The 17,212-nt window shown below is 38.9% G+C and overlaps 1 protein-coding gene across 3 annotated transcripts in view; it reads left to right on the forward strand.

Moving 5' to 3' along the window:
• Window positions 1-609: 609 nt before the first annotated feature.
• Window positions 610-17,212, forward strand: part of LOC129774904 (breast cancer anti-estrogen resistance protein 3 homolog) — a 141,886-nt gene continuing 125,283 nt past the window's right edge. Inside the window, exons 1-2 of one of the 3 annotated variants that reach the window (XM_055778964.1) lie at window positions 610-645; window positions 7,607-7,933. In XM_055778964.1, the coding sequence (XP_055634939.1) occupies window positions 7,891-7,933 (43 nt within the window). In that variant the 5' untranslated portion in view covers window positions 610-645; window positions 7,607-7,890. Of the gene's footprint in view, window positions 646-676; window positions 1,163-6,486; window positions 7,934-17,212 lie in introns of those variants that run through there. The other 2 variants (XM_055778963.1, XM_055778965.1) reach the window with 2 other exon arrangements.

The following is a 17,212-nucleotide window of genomic DNA, read 5'->3' on the forward strand; positions in this document are numbered from 1 at the left end:
GATTCATCGACTTCAAGACGACCGCTTGCTTGTCCCGATTGTTTTAATGCCAAGCCTTACTTATCTAAATATTTTCATGACGCAGATAAGAATTACCTCGATTAGAATACCAGGAATGTGTGACGCTTATATTATCAAGGCTGCTCGTTATCAGATTTTTCTCTTGTTTCCCGCTTTCCCCACCCACAGCCGATTAGGTTCATTCAAAAAAGACTCAACCGAGAATGAACGTATTCCGTGCTCAGCGGTGCTCCACACGTATGACTTTCTTATCTCTGGAGCGACAACACGTTTCGCAAGAATCCAGACATTAAACATCTACCCATGGTCCTCGCATTTAGGTGTTTTGTTTGACGGTGTTGTATTGGTTTCAGAATTGGTATGTTTGCAACGTTTGAAATATCTGTTCCGACAAACACAGATAATTCTAGTACATATAACTGGAAGTAACTCAAACTTACTAGCAACGAATTACAAGATAGGCCAACAATAGGTCCGCTCACCACAGTGAGCCGCATTGGGCACCGGTAGTGTGTAAAACACGAGCGCGCGCGCATCTTGGCCGACGCTTCAGTTCCCGATCGGCGCTCGGTAGGCTCAAACTCGTCACTTCCAGACGTGTGGGACGATTCGCGAAACACTTAGGTATCGCAGGTAGCAGCGCAACGTGTGTTCGCCAGGGGCGAGGTCGCCGCCATGCGATAGCAGTAGCATTGTTTGCAAAGTTGTTCCCATATCTGGCGGAGCATCTCTCTAAACGGTTCGGTGTTCGACACATCGATATAACTGTGTCGGCAAACAGCCAAGAGTATTTGCGATGGATATCGTCGCCCCAACAGCTGACCGCAGCAGTTTGCTTGAGCAAATCAAAAACAAAAACAAAAAATGAAAACAGAGATCTGTATGCAAAAGGCAGAATGTGTATTGTTGTTTACTCACGCGAATTAATTGATAGCCCCGCCGTGGTGGCCACTTCATATGTGCGCGGAATCATTTTGTGGTCAGGGTGTGATGGTGGTCTTCGTGGAGGTCAATACGAGAAACAAATTGCGTGTGGTTTGTGTGATTCAAATGTGTTCGTTCCGGGAATCGCCATCGATATCGATGCCGTGATGCCGAAATGTGCTAACATGTGCCGTGTGGTGATCATCAATAATGACTCGTGCATAGGCGCGCTTGGCTATCTGTTTTGATTGGCACTGGGCTGAAATATGAGGTTGAGGATGAGTTAAATATAAACTGAAACAGGCATTTCAACAATATGTCCCGTGTAAGATTACGTACCGCAAAACGTCCCGCATTTGGCAAAAGAAACGAAAATGTTCCGGGATATCAATATTTTTCAATATTACAATTTGATCATGTTGATTTTATTAAATGGACGAATCACAAAAAAAAAGCATCCAAAGATTAATACGTTGAGCTGGTTTCATCGCACCGACTTTTTGTTTAGAGAGTGTCAAATGAAAACGACAGCAACAAAATTAGAAAATGTTTTTTTATAAAAGTCCCCTATTGATCCGCAGGGACCAACGTGAGTCAGTCGAAAAGTTCATCTTTGGTCTCCTAGCTCGGTCAGGACTTAACGTGTTAAATAAGCCGGAATAACTAGTGTATACGGGACAGGAATAGACAGAGTTGTTTGATGAAGTATCGTAAATGAAACGCTTGGCGGCCTTACGGAAGTTGGCCGGAACCTCAACTATGGCCGATGAGAAGATGTATGTCAGCGTGTTCTTTTACCTTTCCGTGGCTTTGGTGGTCGGCTGTCTCTCCATTTTGGCCTTCCGCCAAAAAGTTTTCTATCGGTCGCAGCTGGGGGATGTTGGGAAGGTTGGCGGTTTATCTCCAGCCGATCCATCCTCCAGTGATCTTTTGGCATAATGGACAGATCCCAGGTTCAACCACATCACCTTCGCAACTTCCGGCAAGCACTTCGTACTGTATATCTCCCAGTTTACCATATGACTCGAAAGAAGAGCGGCTTGGACATTCCCTTCTCGTTTGTCAGAGAATGATTCTTGGAGAACTTGATGTGGGTGATATACTCGTCGCCATCACTTATCTGGGGAACGTGAAGAATCCGGTCCCTTGCATTCGTTTAATTCTAGCATCAAGTACGTTTTGTCTTTCATTATGAGTACGAAAAGAAGTTTTTCACTTCTTTAACCGGAAAGAAGTTTTTCACCGGTACATCAAGCTACTCCTTCTGGAGGATTGCCTGTTGCTCTGATAATTACAATATCCTCTCTCTGCCGCTCCTTAAGCCGGGAGATCGAAGCAACCGGTCAAATGATGAAGGAGAATCTGGCCAAAATGGACATTTTTATGCGGAAGCGTCAGACGAGACCGACAGTATCTGATTGGCTATATCTGGCGGACACAAAGTGCCTCAGAATGTCCAACTCCTTCGCTGTGGGGTGGAGCTGGCAGTATAAAAAACTCATCAAGTTGCTTGACAGTGCTGCTGCTGCGAACCAACAGCCTTGAATCATTTTTGTTGCAGGCCCCATAAACCTAACATTTAAGGAAAATTTGTTCCATTAAATTATCTTTTCTAGTTTTTTTTTATCGCCATCCGAAATTAGTCCATTTTTTTAACACACTAAAATCGATGAAAAATGGATTGGAATTTTCGAGCATTCCATTCGATAATTGGAAGAAAATTGTAGAATTTGAATCGTGCTTGCCAGACCTAAATGCTCTGACCGAGTGAGAGATTTTCAGGCGTAAACAAAATCTAAACCACCGAAAAATCACAGCTGAGTGTTTACAGGTCAGGTTTAATTACTAGGACACATGTTAAGAGTTTCACGAATAAAGGGTGTGTCACTTCAAATTGCATTACGGAAAAAACGCTGTAGAAATTCGCCCAGTAGACCGATCCGAGCATTTTCTTTTTATTCATACTTCGAGGCCAAGCCCGTATGCTCGCACCTACCTCTTTACCCCGTCCATAAGGTTCTGTACAACGTCAGGTTGTAGTTTTTTTTGAACAGAAATCCATTTTCTGTTGAAGTCCGCCTCCGATTTGACAACTTTTGGGTTCTTCCGGAGGGCCTGCTTCATAATCGCCCAATATTTCTTTATTGGGCGAAGCTCCGGCGCGTTGGGCGGGTTCATTTCCTTTGGCACGAAGGTGACCCCGTTGGCTTCGTACCACTCCAACACGTCCTTTGAATAGTGGCACGAAGCGAGATCCGGCCAGAAGATGGTCGGGCCCTCGTGCTGCTTCAATAGTGGTAGTAAGCGCTTCTGTAGGCACTCCTTGAGGTAAACCTGCCCGTTTACCGTGCCGGTCATCACGAAGGGGGCGCTCCGCTTTCCGCAAGAGCAGATCGCTTGCCACACCATGCTCTTTTTGGCAAACTTGAATAGTTTCTGCTTGCGAATCTCCTCCGGAACGCTGAATTTGTCCTCTGCGGAGAAGAACAACAGGACCGGCAGCTGACGAAAGTCCGCTTTGACGTAGGTTTCGTCGTCCATTACCAGGCAATGCGGCTTCGTCAGCATTTCGGTGTACAGCTTCCGGGCTCGCGTCTTCCCCACCATGTTTTGCCTTTCGTCGCGGTTAGGAGCCTTCTGAACCTTGTATGTTCGCAGGCCCCCCCGCTGCTTGGTCCGCTGGACGAATGAACTTGACAAATTCAGCTTATTGACGACATCCCGGACCGAACTTCTCGGATCACGTCTAAACTGCTTAACTACGCGCTTGTGATCTTTTTCACTGACGGAGCATCCATTTTTGCCGTTCTTCACCTTCCGGTCGATGGTTAGGTTCTCGAAATATCGTTTTAATACTCTGCTGACCGTGGATTGGACGATTCCCAGCATCTTACCGATGTCCCGATGTGACAACTCCGGATTCTCGAAATGAGTGCACAGGATTAATTCACGACGCTCTTTTTCATTCGACGACATTTTTCCAAATTTACGAAAAATTGACAGTGAAGCATGGCCAACGTGATCTATACACTCTTATCTGATTATAAGCGAAAGCTGAAGATATAATTCCTAAAAATTAAATTTCTACAGCGTTTTTTTCCGTGATGCAATTTGATGTGACACACCCTTTAAATGAGACTGTCTAAACTATGGGTTATGTTCACACCACGTATATACATAACGTTTCGTTTTTTGTGTTCCGCGTTAGACCTCGGACCATCTGGTCACTTTAGTTAAATGGAATGTTAAGTACGTATTCAAAATTGAAAGTAGTGAGTGTTTTTTTTTTGTGAGCAACACATAATTCGTAAAAACAATCAGAGCGGCAACTACAGAAAAAAAGAAAAAAAAAGTTTTCGAAGAATCGACTTCAATAGATCTATACGAAAGATGTTGAAAAAAGGGCCATGGCCGATTCCATTTGAATTGGAAGGTTGATTCGTTTACCACCATTTTTTAACCCTTTGCGGTCGGAATTATTTTTACATGAAAAGGCAGTGATTTAGAACTTTGTGAGATTATTTGCAGAATATGTATATCTTGAGAGATTATGAAAGTTGAACAATATTCATTTATTTTTATGTTAACTTCAGATAAGTATTTACAATGTGTTTTAATGTATTGTTTTCATATAAAAAATGCTATCATTCGTATGATATTTTTCGAAGCAGCTCGAAACAGAAATGCAGTTCAGGTGTTCGCAGGTATCACAAAACACACTGTTTGAACATTCAAAACAATGCTCTCATAATTTCATAATGTTTATTTTTAACACAACCTTATACAAAAAAAATATCACATCACCTAATTAATTGAAGCATTTCAGTCGAAAATTATCTACTTTTCTAGAAAAATTTACTTCTAGGTTGCAAAGGCTCGAGACACATTCGAAAACGACCAAAAGTTGAGAGTTTTCAGTAAATTTTATTTTAAAATCACAGTTACTCAGAAACCGTAGCATTTGGCAAAATTTGACTGTAAATTATGCGTACTTTCGTAAAATCGTGTCTAAAAACAATTATAAGAAACATTTCCAAAATTTTCAAAAATTCCACTTAAAAAAACTTTTATTCAGTTAAAAAAAAAAATTAGTGGGTTATATCTATGATATAACCGCAAGGTTCACGTGGAACTACCTTAGCTTAGCAATCATTCGTTTGTATTGATTAAATTCTTGATTGAATGAAACAGTTTCCAAATTCAATTGAGTTCAATATATTTGCTCTGTGAGTGAAAAAAAATGAACAAATGCCGTGTAAAGTCAATTCATTTATTGTGATTGATTGTTCTTCGTTACAAGTAAATTTAATGACGGACCTTTTACGTTTGGTATGATGACTAGAACAAAATATATGTACGGAAGAATTATCAAACGTTTGATGAACCAGCCTAAGGCTGAAAATCTTTCCAATAAAGACAAAAAAAAATTATCAAACGATTATTTTATTTTACATTTCCCTCTGAAGTTTACATCCCAAAAGAGTACATACTTCTCGAATCTCGAATTTGCCTTAAACTGGGAAGTTCATTCGCTTCTAGTGGCTGCACGATTTTCCCAGGTTCCTAAGTTTAGAAGATCATGTTAGGACAGACATATTCCACTCTGCACAAAGGCAAGCGAGGACAAAAGTACTCGCAGTTTGCATTTATTTGCAGAGCCGATTTCCCCAGAAACCTCGGTATTGAAGTCTGTGTTAGGGAAACACATTTCAATCGGAACAAAAATACCCCCGATTTGTATGAATTCGCAATGCCGATTTCCCCACGCTTCATGGATTTGAAGTCTGTGTTAGGGAAACACATTCCAGTCGGAACAAAAATACCCCCGACTTGCATGAATTTGAAATACCGATTTCTCCAGGCACCTTGGTTTAGAAATCTCTATTAGGGAACACATTTCGGTGGGAACAAAAGCTCCCCCTACTTTCGTGTGTTCTTTTTCTTCTTTTTGGCTTTAAGAGGGTTTAAACTTTTCAGTTCACTCGCCTCTAGGCTCTTTCGTGTGTTTGCAATGCCGATTTCGCTGCTTGGTTTTAAAGTCTGTGTTAGGGAACATTTTTCGATGAGAACAAAAGTCCCCCTACTTTCATGTATTTGCAATGCCGATTTCCCCAAGGCTGCTTGGTTTTGATGGCTGTGTTAGGGAAACCGTAAATCGGGCCAATCAAAACGATGCAGTTAGGGCGTTTAGATAACGCCTAATATTTTACAGTTATTCAATTGTTTATCTAATGAAAAACAACATTTTGTTAGTTGCGATAGATGCGTAGAAATATTCCCTATCAAGTGATGCAAACATCTCTCCGATCCAGTACGAAATGTTCGAGCTATAAGCATTCGAAATCTTTCATTTTTTCCTGCATGTTCTGTGTTTAGGTTTTCATTTTACCCTCCATATATTCCGGTTAGACGTAGTCCCACGTCAAAAACAAAACACCTTTTTTGAGAAAATTGAGTTTTAGATGTACTTTTGAAAAAAAATATAAATAAAACATATTATATATTATATATAATATTTTCTCCATATAGTTCTAATAATGACCGAAAACATTGCGGAAGACACCAATTAAATTGGACCATCCGTTTCTGAGTTACATTTGCAAAAAAAAATCAAGCCATCTATGCTTAGGCCCTTCTCAAAAGTAAGACTCGAGTCAAAAAGGCAAACCAATGGTGCAAATTGTCTTTTTTTGTCATAAAGAATGCGTCTGCAAAATTTGTGCCAAATGAAAAATCGTCATTTGCGATTGAAAGGCTCGCATGGAAAACAGAACACTCCTTAGATTCGATATGACTGTATTGTAAGAGCAATAAGATGAAAGCACACAACAAATGCAACTGAAGATTGGATTTACTTTAAACCCTCATTTCCTGCCCAGTGTCAAATCAAAACCATTGCCTTTCCTAAGAAAAATATCAACAGTAACATCGGTTTCGTGCGCTCATCCGTTCGAAGCTGTCTCCACCAACGCTGCAATCATCTGCTACACGCGGATGTGTAGTTTCAAATATTGACCCATCGGTATGTCGCGTATCATCGAGTTAGTCGTGTTACCGGGTTTTGGAACTTAGTGTTGACCAATTAGTTGCAATGATTTATGTGCTGAAATAATTAACTCTAATCACTGTTGCGTGTTGGTTTACAGTTTGCATTGGGATTGATTCCTGTTAGCCACCATGGCTATAACTACATGTGCGATTTTCGCTAATCGTATACTACCGTTCAGTGATGGAATGCGATATCGAGCTGAGATAAACGCCAATTGACGTGATGTGTTGATGTCATGCAAATATATTATTCGATCGGTGCAACTTTGAAAAAATATTCTACCACACGAACCTATGACATCATCAACGAAGAAAGAACGCCTGAAAATTCCGAAACACAGCTGGTTTCAACTGCTGAAATCTCCGCAACATCAACCGCAAAGTTTCTGGGACTGACAGTTTTTTATGTTCTGAAGAATATTCTTGCACTGTTTTCACCAGCATCCTCGTCATGCAGCTTGAAGGACGCAGAGACTTTACTCGCGATAGTGCTTTCTCTCTGTTCGGTTATTCTAATGCCCTTTTATATAGCATTAATCCAAACGAGACACAGATTAAGTTAATCTAAATTCAATTCCGATGTTTGTTCTAATGCTCTATCGCGCGTGTGAAGTGCACCGACTTAATGAATAGATATGTGCTATGAATTCGAGATAAACCAAGCAAGGAGCAGAACCCCCGATTTCATCGACAGTCGCGCACCAGTCAGCCGGGTGAGTGTGAATGTGAGCAGTTGCGAAAAAGAGTGACATATTTCCAGTACTGGCTCAGGTGGTGCAAAGGTGGTGCCAAATGAAGTTAATAATTCCCCGCTCGATCCGTTCCAACGGATACGGTGTCAATTCGTGAATCAGCAGCTAGCCCCAGCGTCAGTGGTGCAAAACCGGGCGTTTCAGCATGGGTAAAACAACGAGCAAATTAGATAAGCGTCGATCGCAAAGTAAGTATTTACGTGTATCGTTTTACTGTCTCGGACGCGTGGTAATTAGAGCCGGTAATAGATGAAATTATTGAGGCGCGATTTGAATGCACTGCAGGTGTGGACGAGTTTTGTGTGGCAGCAGCATTTTTCTCTTCGCTGTTTGTTCACACATACCTGATTTTATTAATATGCATACACTACAGGGTAATGATTTTTCGTTACATGTTGAGTGCAGTATGAATGCTTGAGTTTGGTTTTTTGCGTACATGCACTGAACTTATTTAATAGGGAGGAATACAAAAATTTTATAACCCTGATTGAGATAATTGGGAAAAAAATCATTAAATTTATATTGGTTTCGTTTTTATTGTGATTCTTTTTTTTTATTTGTTGCTTATTTTTAATTTGATCAAACAAACTCGCAAATTGTAACAAGTTGTGATGAAAATCTTAACGTGTGACATATGATGCTGTGTTATCATCTACTAAGATACATTTATTTCCATAATAATTATTGGGTTTGAAAATCCAAAGAATGGATGAAACAGCAAGTTTCAGCAATGTATCATCCATTCTTTGGATTTTCAAACCCAATAATTATTTGTCAATCAAATTATAAAAAATAATCTCCACGAATAACACAGTAAAAGTTTAACTGTTTAGCATTAAGTTATTTTAGGTCGCGGCATTTTTCGACACTACAAAAATTGGGTAAGAACGATATCTTCAGATTGACAATCGCGGACGATTGGGATGGAAGAGGAACGCAACTGAAATGATCAAACAGGAATTCCCGAAGGTTTTGAGAGAATTGCAATAAAAAAAAATTTAATATCATGTTTCTTAGCTCGATTTAATTCAGGAACAGTCTATGTGTATTCCAGCCAAAGGGTGCTCCCATGTGGCGCATATGGTCATTGAGGGTCAAACTTCGTCGGCGACATTTCAGCTCTACTCGATTGTTGTTTAATTAATTAATTATTTTTTTTATTTGGAGTGCTTTTTAGTTTATTACCGAGAATATAGTCTGACTATGAAAGGGAATAGTTATCATTGCACAACTCCCTCAGAATTTACAATTCAAAGTAATTATTCCGCTAAAGTTCTGTTCTCTTACGCTTTGGGAGTTTTGTTCAACTCGTCACATCTATGAAAAAATGCCCATTCTGAGTTGAAATGAAATGAGAGATGAAACTGATATCCGGTAACTATCCGGTACCCGGCCTATTCAACCAACATTTGCTATCCGATCGGATACCGGATTTAGAAAAAAAGACGGGTGGGTAATGTCGGTGACATAACCGGAGTGACGTAGGACTATACAAAGGGGACAGGTTTTGCTAAATATATATTTTGAATATATTGTTTTATTTTCTTCTCCTACGTGAATACCTACCTATCTACCTGAAAAATGGATTAGTTTACTGTTTACTCTTTATGAACATGTTGGGGGTTCTGAAAAGAACCTTTGGTGTTGTGTTTTTGCGTTATTTTTTACAAACATGATTCTTGATTTTTTTCTGAAGGCTTTGTACTTATTAAATGTTCAACGTCTGGCATCTTTCGGCGTGTACACATATCGTACAATCAAAATGATGGCTGTGATAGCGAATGCATAGGGCGTCATCAGCTCTGTTCAAGCTTAGGTCAATAATAGACTCGGCACCCTAAATGATTTGCCTACGCTCACACTTTATCGCGCAGATCATTATTATCTCAAAAATCTAATCTGCATACGCACAAAGCAGATAATAGTTTTATAATCCCTTTTGTCACAGAACGAAACGAAAGACAGATAAAACTAGATACACCGATAGCTTCAGCCTCTTTCTACGTAGATAGTTCACAGAGGACGCATCAAAAATTATATCGTCGGTCAAATACAATTTCGAGCAAAGGAATTGAATAGTTTTTTCCATTACTTATCCGCGCCAACAGTGTCCCGTCCACAATCCGGTGAACCAGTCGAATTTAGTTAGTTTCCCTACAAGCTCGTTCACTATCATATATTTCACTATTGAGCACATTACCGTACCTTAAACTGTGGTTTCGGAGACAAATGAATTGTAAGATTTGTAGTCTCCGCAAACAAAGTAAATAAAAATGAAAAAGAACTAAGGTTTTGGAAACGAACTCTACGATCTGTCGAGAAACAAACGAGCTATAAGCGTTCTGGAAAACCTACAGTAAATACAGGGACGGATGACCTTCGGATTAAAGTCCTTTAAAATAAGAACATAGCAGCAGGAAATACATAGCTCATCGTGTTGCTCCTTAGTTATTTCTCTATGCAATGCACATGTAACGTCAGTCAATTTTCAACATCAGTTATCAACCAAAGAAAGCAGTTCTTGCTACCGAGAAAATTCGTTAATGCCATCCTGCATACAATGTGTTGTAATTTGAAGCCACTTTTATTTCGGAAACCATACATGGGTTTGTGAAAACTGAATGATCAATTTAAAAGACCCCAACCACTAATAAGTTCAAAAACAAGCATAAACAAAATAAATCAGTTTATATTATATGTCATGTTATGTCACTTTAGAACGCATAGGTATTGTGAAAAACTTTTAATAACTCTTCTTTGAAAGGTTTAATGGCCCTGAAAAGCGCCGTGTTGTACGGTGGCTGGTTTTGCCATCAAAACTAACTAACTTCTGGCACTAACGTTCCTAGAGAAACTTCGCCGTCTCAATACCACTCCCACCCCCTTCCACTCCTCTAATCCCACCCAAATCCTTTCCACTCCTTTCCTTCCCATCCTCCTGAGAAGGGCTTTTTTTGTGTTTTTTTGTTTTTGGAACACGCCCTGTGCTTGGAGTCTAGGTCATTTGTGCTTCGTCACTGCTTCGGTCCTCGGATCAGTAAATATTTACTTTTCTTTACAGCATATATTAAATATCTTATGAAGCATAGGATCCCTTCCTACCTTCTTCTTTAACCGAGAGTCGAGCGGACAGATTGATGAGTGATTTTTTTGGTTTCCCTTTCGCCAGTCCCCTCTGGGCTGGTTTTATTGTGGCTCTCCACTGGGCTAGAGGCGAATGAACTGCAAAGTTTAAAGCCTCTTAAAAACTAAGAAAGAAAGAAAGAAAAATACATTCATTACGATTTGTTCGCTCGTTGGATTCACATGCAGGCTAAAAAGGGTCCTTTTCAGGATCACAAAATTATCTTCACTCTAAAGAGTTTATTGTTTTGTTATCACTCGATATCTCCATCTTGTTCGGCTAAACCTTCCTGTTTAGCGATTTGTTGCCACTCGCCACAGCTTTCACAGTTGGAAAATTTCTTCCAATCCAGCTTTGTGACATGTTGTACAGTAAATTACATTCAATGCGACGTGCCGAAACACCACTCAGTGTCGCATTGGAGGCGATTTTAACCTGTAATTGAACATTTGCGATGACAGTGGTACAGTGTCGACTTTCAATGTGGGGTCATAATTTGGATCTTTATGTTTACAAAAATGTCCAACTAAATATGTCGCATTACATGTCCGTCCAATTAGCTAAATGTCGAACTAATTGTAAATTACTGTACCTTTAATCTGGAAACAATTTAAGAATTGGTGAAAATTGAATAATCAGGAAAGTCCCCAACTATCAATAAGCTCAGAACAACTGCCAAACAACTGGCAAACAAGTTATGAAAAATTCAATTTGTGTTTTATTATTATTTTGGATATTATTTTAGAAAGCATTGAACTGTATTTCGTAAACTCTTTTTTGAAAGGTTTAATGGCCCTGATAAGCGCCATGTTTTATGGAATGGTTCCAATTTAGAAAACTTTGTACTCGTGTTTTTGAAAAAAAACCATTTCGAACGCCCTCGATGCCGCCTTGTTCTGGATTTGCCACCAAAGCAGATTGTATAAAGAACAAACTTTTTTCTTCTACTACCTGCTGCCGTTTTGCGATTGTGTTTGCCACTCGCCACTCGCTGCAACTGCCTGTTGTCTTGATGTCCACCGAACCGAATGTGTTCTGTTCCGAATGCGGATTTTGTTATCGTCGCGAGCAGCTTTGCCAGCTAACTCGATCACTTCGGCGGCCGAAACTATATAACGCCGGCTAGGTGAACTGGTGCACTGCTACTGCTACGGGGAACTGGAGACCAACACGGTTCGAGTGGGATTTTGCCTTTCCCTTAACTTGTCCTCCTTTGCCATGTCCAGACATGGCTGCTTGGGTTGGTTTGTTGATGTGTTGTGATGCGAACTGATGTGGTGTACGGTTTGAATGAGAATGATCGTTACGGAAGGAAGGAAGGTCTTGTATTATAGAGACTTTAAACTTTTGCAGTTCATTCGTCTCTAGCCTTGAGAAAGGCCCTTTGAAAACTCTACACTATTCTACTCCAGCGCTACCACCTCCACCCTCTTGCCTTGAGAAAGGCACTCGATCCCTCGCCGTCCAGCTCGTCCAGCAACGATGTTGTCCAGTCGGTGTCCACACAAAGAATGTGATCGTTACGGCAGCGGAGCGGGGATTTTTAAGCTGACTGGCTGGCTCGAGAATTACGCATGTGTGAGACTTGCGACCAATGTTTCGTTCATTTTTTTTCTTTTTCCTTTCCAATCGTGCTTCATTCTATTTCGCTGCTGCTCTGGTTGCCCGTTTTGGTCGGTATGATTTGAGGAGCACAAAATGGACCAATCAAAAATGGGCACATAGTGCATTTGGACAATGCTTGATATTTCACAATTATTCAATTATTTATATCAAGAAAAATTAAATGTTATTCGTTATGATAGATGCGTAGATATATTTCCTATCAATTGATGCAAAAAACTTTGCGATCTCGAGTTATAAGAGTTCCAAATCTTGCATTTTTTCCTACTTGTTCAGTGCCTAGATTTCCATTTCACCCCCTATATCTTACGGTTAGACGTAGTCCTACGTCAAAAAATCAATAATTTCCCATTAGCACAAATTATTTTTTTTTCAAAATTAAATTAATATTATTTCAATTACAATTTTTTAACCGACTGATTACACTTTACTGCGTAAACCACGCCAGCTTTAGAGAACCGTTTTTCACTGTAAACACTTTCTTGCAGTAGCTGAATGGTAACCTTTAAATTGGAGGTTCTGCTTAGAGTTTAGTGACCACCAAACGTAAGGAACATGATTGCGATCGATTCGAAGTGTTTTCGCATAACAGTCAATTTCCTAAGTAATGTGATTTTTGTCCTGAACTATCATTTTCATTTACCTTCAACGAAGGCGAGTCCAACGATGGCGATTTACATACCAAACGAATCGTGAATTTCCTAAGATTTGTTTAATATTCTATACATCATAATCCCCTGGTGTGTGAATGGTTAAAATTCATGAAAACTATAAGCGTTTCCATTTTTCCATATACAGATCGGACTCGATTATCCGGAGTATTTTATTTTTGATTTTCGGAAATTTTGAATAATTTGTATAATAATTCTATATTGAATAGCTAATATCAAAAAGAAAGGGCTCGACCAGTAGAATGCAGTTGTCTATGAAAAATGCAAATCCAAGATGGCGGCCACTACAAAATGGCGGATTTCATATTTTCTCAGAACCCCATCAATATGGGTATCAAATGAAAGGGTTTGACTAGTAGAGCACAGTTATTTATGAAAAATGCAAATCCAAAATGGCCCCCACCGCAAAATGGCGCCATATATATTTTTTTTCAAGACCCCATCAATATGGGTATCAAATGAAAGGGTTTGATTAGTAGAATACAGTTATTTATGAAAAATTCAAATCCAAAATGGCGGCCACTACAAAATGGCGGATTACATATTTTCTCAGAACCCCATCAATATGGGTATCCAATGAAAGGGCTTGACTAGTAGAAAACAGTTATTTATTAAAAATTCAAATTCAAAATGGCCGACACCACAAAATGGCGCCATATATATTGACGTAGGATTACGTCTTTCGGGAACATATTGGGGTACAAATTGAAAATCGAAAATCGAGCATATCGTGAAAATTGTCCAATTTCAAACGCTCATTGCTCAGTCATTTCATGATGGATTGATGAAATTTTTGCGTCAATCGATTTCGGTACTCCATAACATTTTTTTTTATTGAAGAAAATACTATATGTCATGAAACTAACTATCGAACAATTGAAAAATCTCAACCCCTATACTAACGGAAACACCCACTTCTGATTGATTCGAAATTGAAGATACATTCGACGGGTCCCTAACAGAGACATCAAAACCAGGCTGCCTGGGGGAAATCGACAATGCAAATACATGAAAGTAGGGGGAGTCTTTGCTTCTCCTAGTAGTTTCAAGCCACCAATGTATGGCTGTATGCATGCTATGGCGAACGCTTGTTTGGCGCTTGGTTTACGTTGTACGAACAATTCCTAGAGGTGCGATTCCTTCGAGGCAATACTAAATAACATGTAGCAAGATATTTGATACTTGCAAGTGTTGTCATTGTTGTTTCCATGCGGTGCCAAAGATATATTGATGTTGAGATGAGATGTAGAATAATGGTTGCTGGTGTAACTTGTATATAATCGACTGCAACCGAGTCTATGTCAATTGCGAAAAAGGCCACCGGAATAGCGTTCGAGGTAAATTTTCAATGCATTGACATGAAATAAATTGTGACATACGATCAGCTGTTGTATTGTTTTGCGAGGGCAAGAATAAATCATCAATCAATTATCGTCAACTAATTCTACAATGAAAAAACCATTTCAGAGATTATTCTAAAAAGCAGTTGTTTCTAAAATTTCACAGCATTATAGAATAATATCCGAAGGTATAAACAAGCGACGTATATAAAATAACAGTGTAGTTCTACGCCAACAATGTCGTATCTTGGACACAACCTCCTATATATTTTTTAAAATCTAATGTTTATTAAGCCTTCAACAAAAATGATTCAACGCAGTTGATTCGCAGCATGGCGAAAACAGTCAAGAAACTTGATGATTTTTTCATACTGCCAGCTCCACCCAGAGTGTAGAAGATAGACATCCTGAGACACTTCGTGTCAATTGCTAATTTGGTATTTACAACATCCTCTCCTGTCACTCCTTAAGCCGGGAGATCGAAACAACCGGCCAAATGGTGGAGAAGAATCTAGCCAGAATGAACATTTTTATGTGGAAGCGCCAGACGAGGTTAGATGAAGAAGCTGGAAGTGCTGGAGGAAAATTTCTTTCCGGCGAAGCGCTATGTCGTGCTCATAATGAATGACGAATCCTACCTGACGCTAGAATTCAACGAATGGCAGGGGACCGGGCACTTTACGTTATCCACCACGAAGGTAAGTATTGACGTCAAATATGTATTTCACATCAAGTTCACGAAGAAGGTCCTTCTCTGGTTAACGATCGGCGAGAAGGGAATGTCCAAGCCGCTCTTCTTTCGAGTCTTGCGGTGAACCGGTAGATATACAGAACGAAGTACCTGAAACACCCACTTCTGATTGGTTCGAAATTGAAGATACATGCGGCGGGTCCCTAACAGAAACATCAAAACCAAGCTGCAGTAATTTTTTTCGGATTTTTATATTTTGACAGCTAAACATCACACCGGTCAAAGTGACCGGTTTGGTAGAAATAGGTATATAACAAATGTCGGTAGTTCATGTAGTTATTTTTTTTCTGGGACAGCTTATTATATTATAACCGAAAAATGATAAGTGACTTCTTTCAGGTTAGAATCTACATACAAACAAATGGACGCTTTTCATGCCTACTCAACTGGCCATTGACAGCAATATCTCATATTACAGTGAAACGTTGTGAGTGTAAAGACATTGGTCATTTAAGGAACTTTTCATACTTAAATATTCCAAAAAGAAGTACACTTCTTTTTGAATAGAACCGATGTATTTTTTCTCAACTTTTTACAAAAAATCATAACTCAAACAATAGAATACCTACAACCAGTGTTGCCATTTTCATCTGTACCAGAGGGGTTAAAAATCTTTCTCATCGGTACTTTTTCTTAAAAAAAACTATACCATCGAAAATATTCGTTATAGATAAAATATATTTTATTAGAATGAACAAAAAACTCATTTATTTACAAAAAAAACTACGTTCACATTTACGAATGATCCGTGTGTTTGATGATGCTTATACATAGCCACAATGTTTAATCAAATCTTTTGATCTCAAAATAGCGTTCATCGTATCGTTGCTGAGCCGATTTCGAAGCTTATTTTTGTTCTGATTATATTCAGAAAAAATAGGGAAAACGTTACAAACAAAGCATCGAAGCGTCGAAAATGCGAGCGAGCCGTCAATTCTTTTTAGACGTCCAGTTTTTTTCCAGTTTCCAGTTACGGAATTCATTCTCCAGATCTTGTATATTCCTATCGTAGAACCCTGGAAACGTCTCTAACACAACGAATTTTGTCCCTATGAAACTGATCAATCATTGCATTGTAAATGCTATTATGATCAGCAGCCCCAAGCGATATTGCAGCATAAAAGTCGTTCTGTACCTTAATGTTATTTTGTTCAAATGTAAGAAATTTCACAAGCGGAAAAAATATCTATCAATCTGTACTTTTTGACGACAATCTGTACCCTGTACCGTACAGAATCTGTACCCGAAATAACGAAAATATCTGTACTTTCCTGCTAAATCTGTACGTGTGGCAACACAGCCTACAACATTTTGGTCAAAGAATGAAATGTAAAGAATTGTTCAAATTTTCATTAAAAAATCCATAAAAAATACGAAAAATGTTACACCAAAAAAATATTTTAAAATTTTACATTCACTTTTTCAAAACGTTTTGTTTAAAATTCGCAAATAAAAAATATATGGATAGCCCTTACAATTTTCAACAAGTCATTCATGCATCGGAAGAAGGGCACCTTTACAGAGGAAAAATTTTTTTAATAACCTTTTTTTTCACTTTTTTTTAATGTTACAACTAATCCTAATTTTGTTTGAAGTCAAGATAGCAATATTGTGTATTCGACAAAGTTTGAGATCTTATTAAAATATGAACTTTTGTCGAAGACTCTTTTTTACAGCGAACGTTGGTATGATACAATATATGGTGGCAATGAATGCATGAAAAAAAAAATCACCAACGAATTTAAAGAACTGATCATGTACATTTTGTTTATAGGATCAATCGGACATAATTTAGGGCAACAACAATACAAACAATAGCCGCATTGATATGCATGTGAGCATCTTCCACTGTTCCTCATTTTCCCGCGTTTCGAAAATGCACGAAGCTTTGAGAAAAGGTGCTTCATGTGGGATCAAATTCTCTAACAATGCATCGGGACACATGGACCTTGATATCT

Source organism: Toxorhynchites rutilus, chromosome 3 (genome assembly GCF_029784135.1).
Source record: "Toxorhynchites rutilus septentrionalis strain SRP chromosome 3, ASM2978413v1, whole genome shotgun sequence".
Classification (NCBI taxonomy): Eukaryota; Metazoa; Arthropoda; class Insecta; order Diptera; family Culicidae; genus Toxorhynchites; species Toxorhynchites rutilus.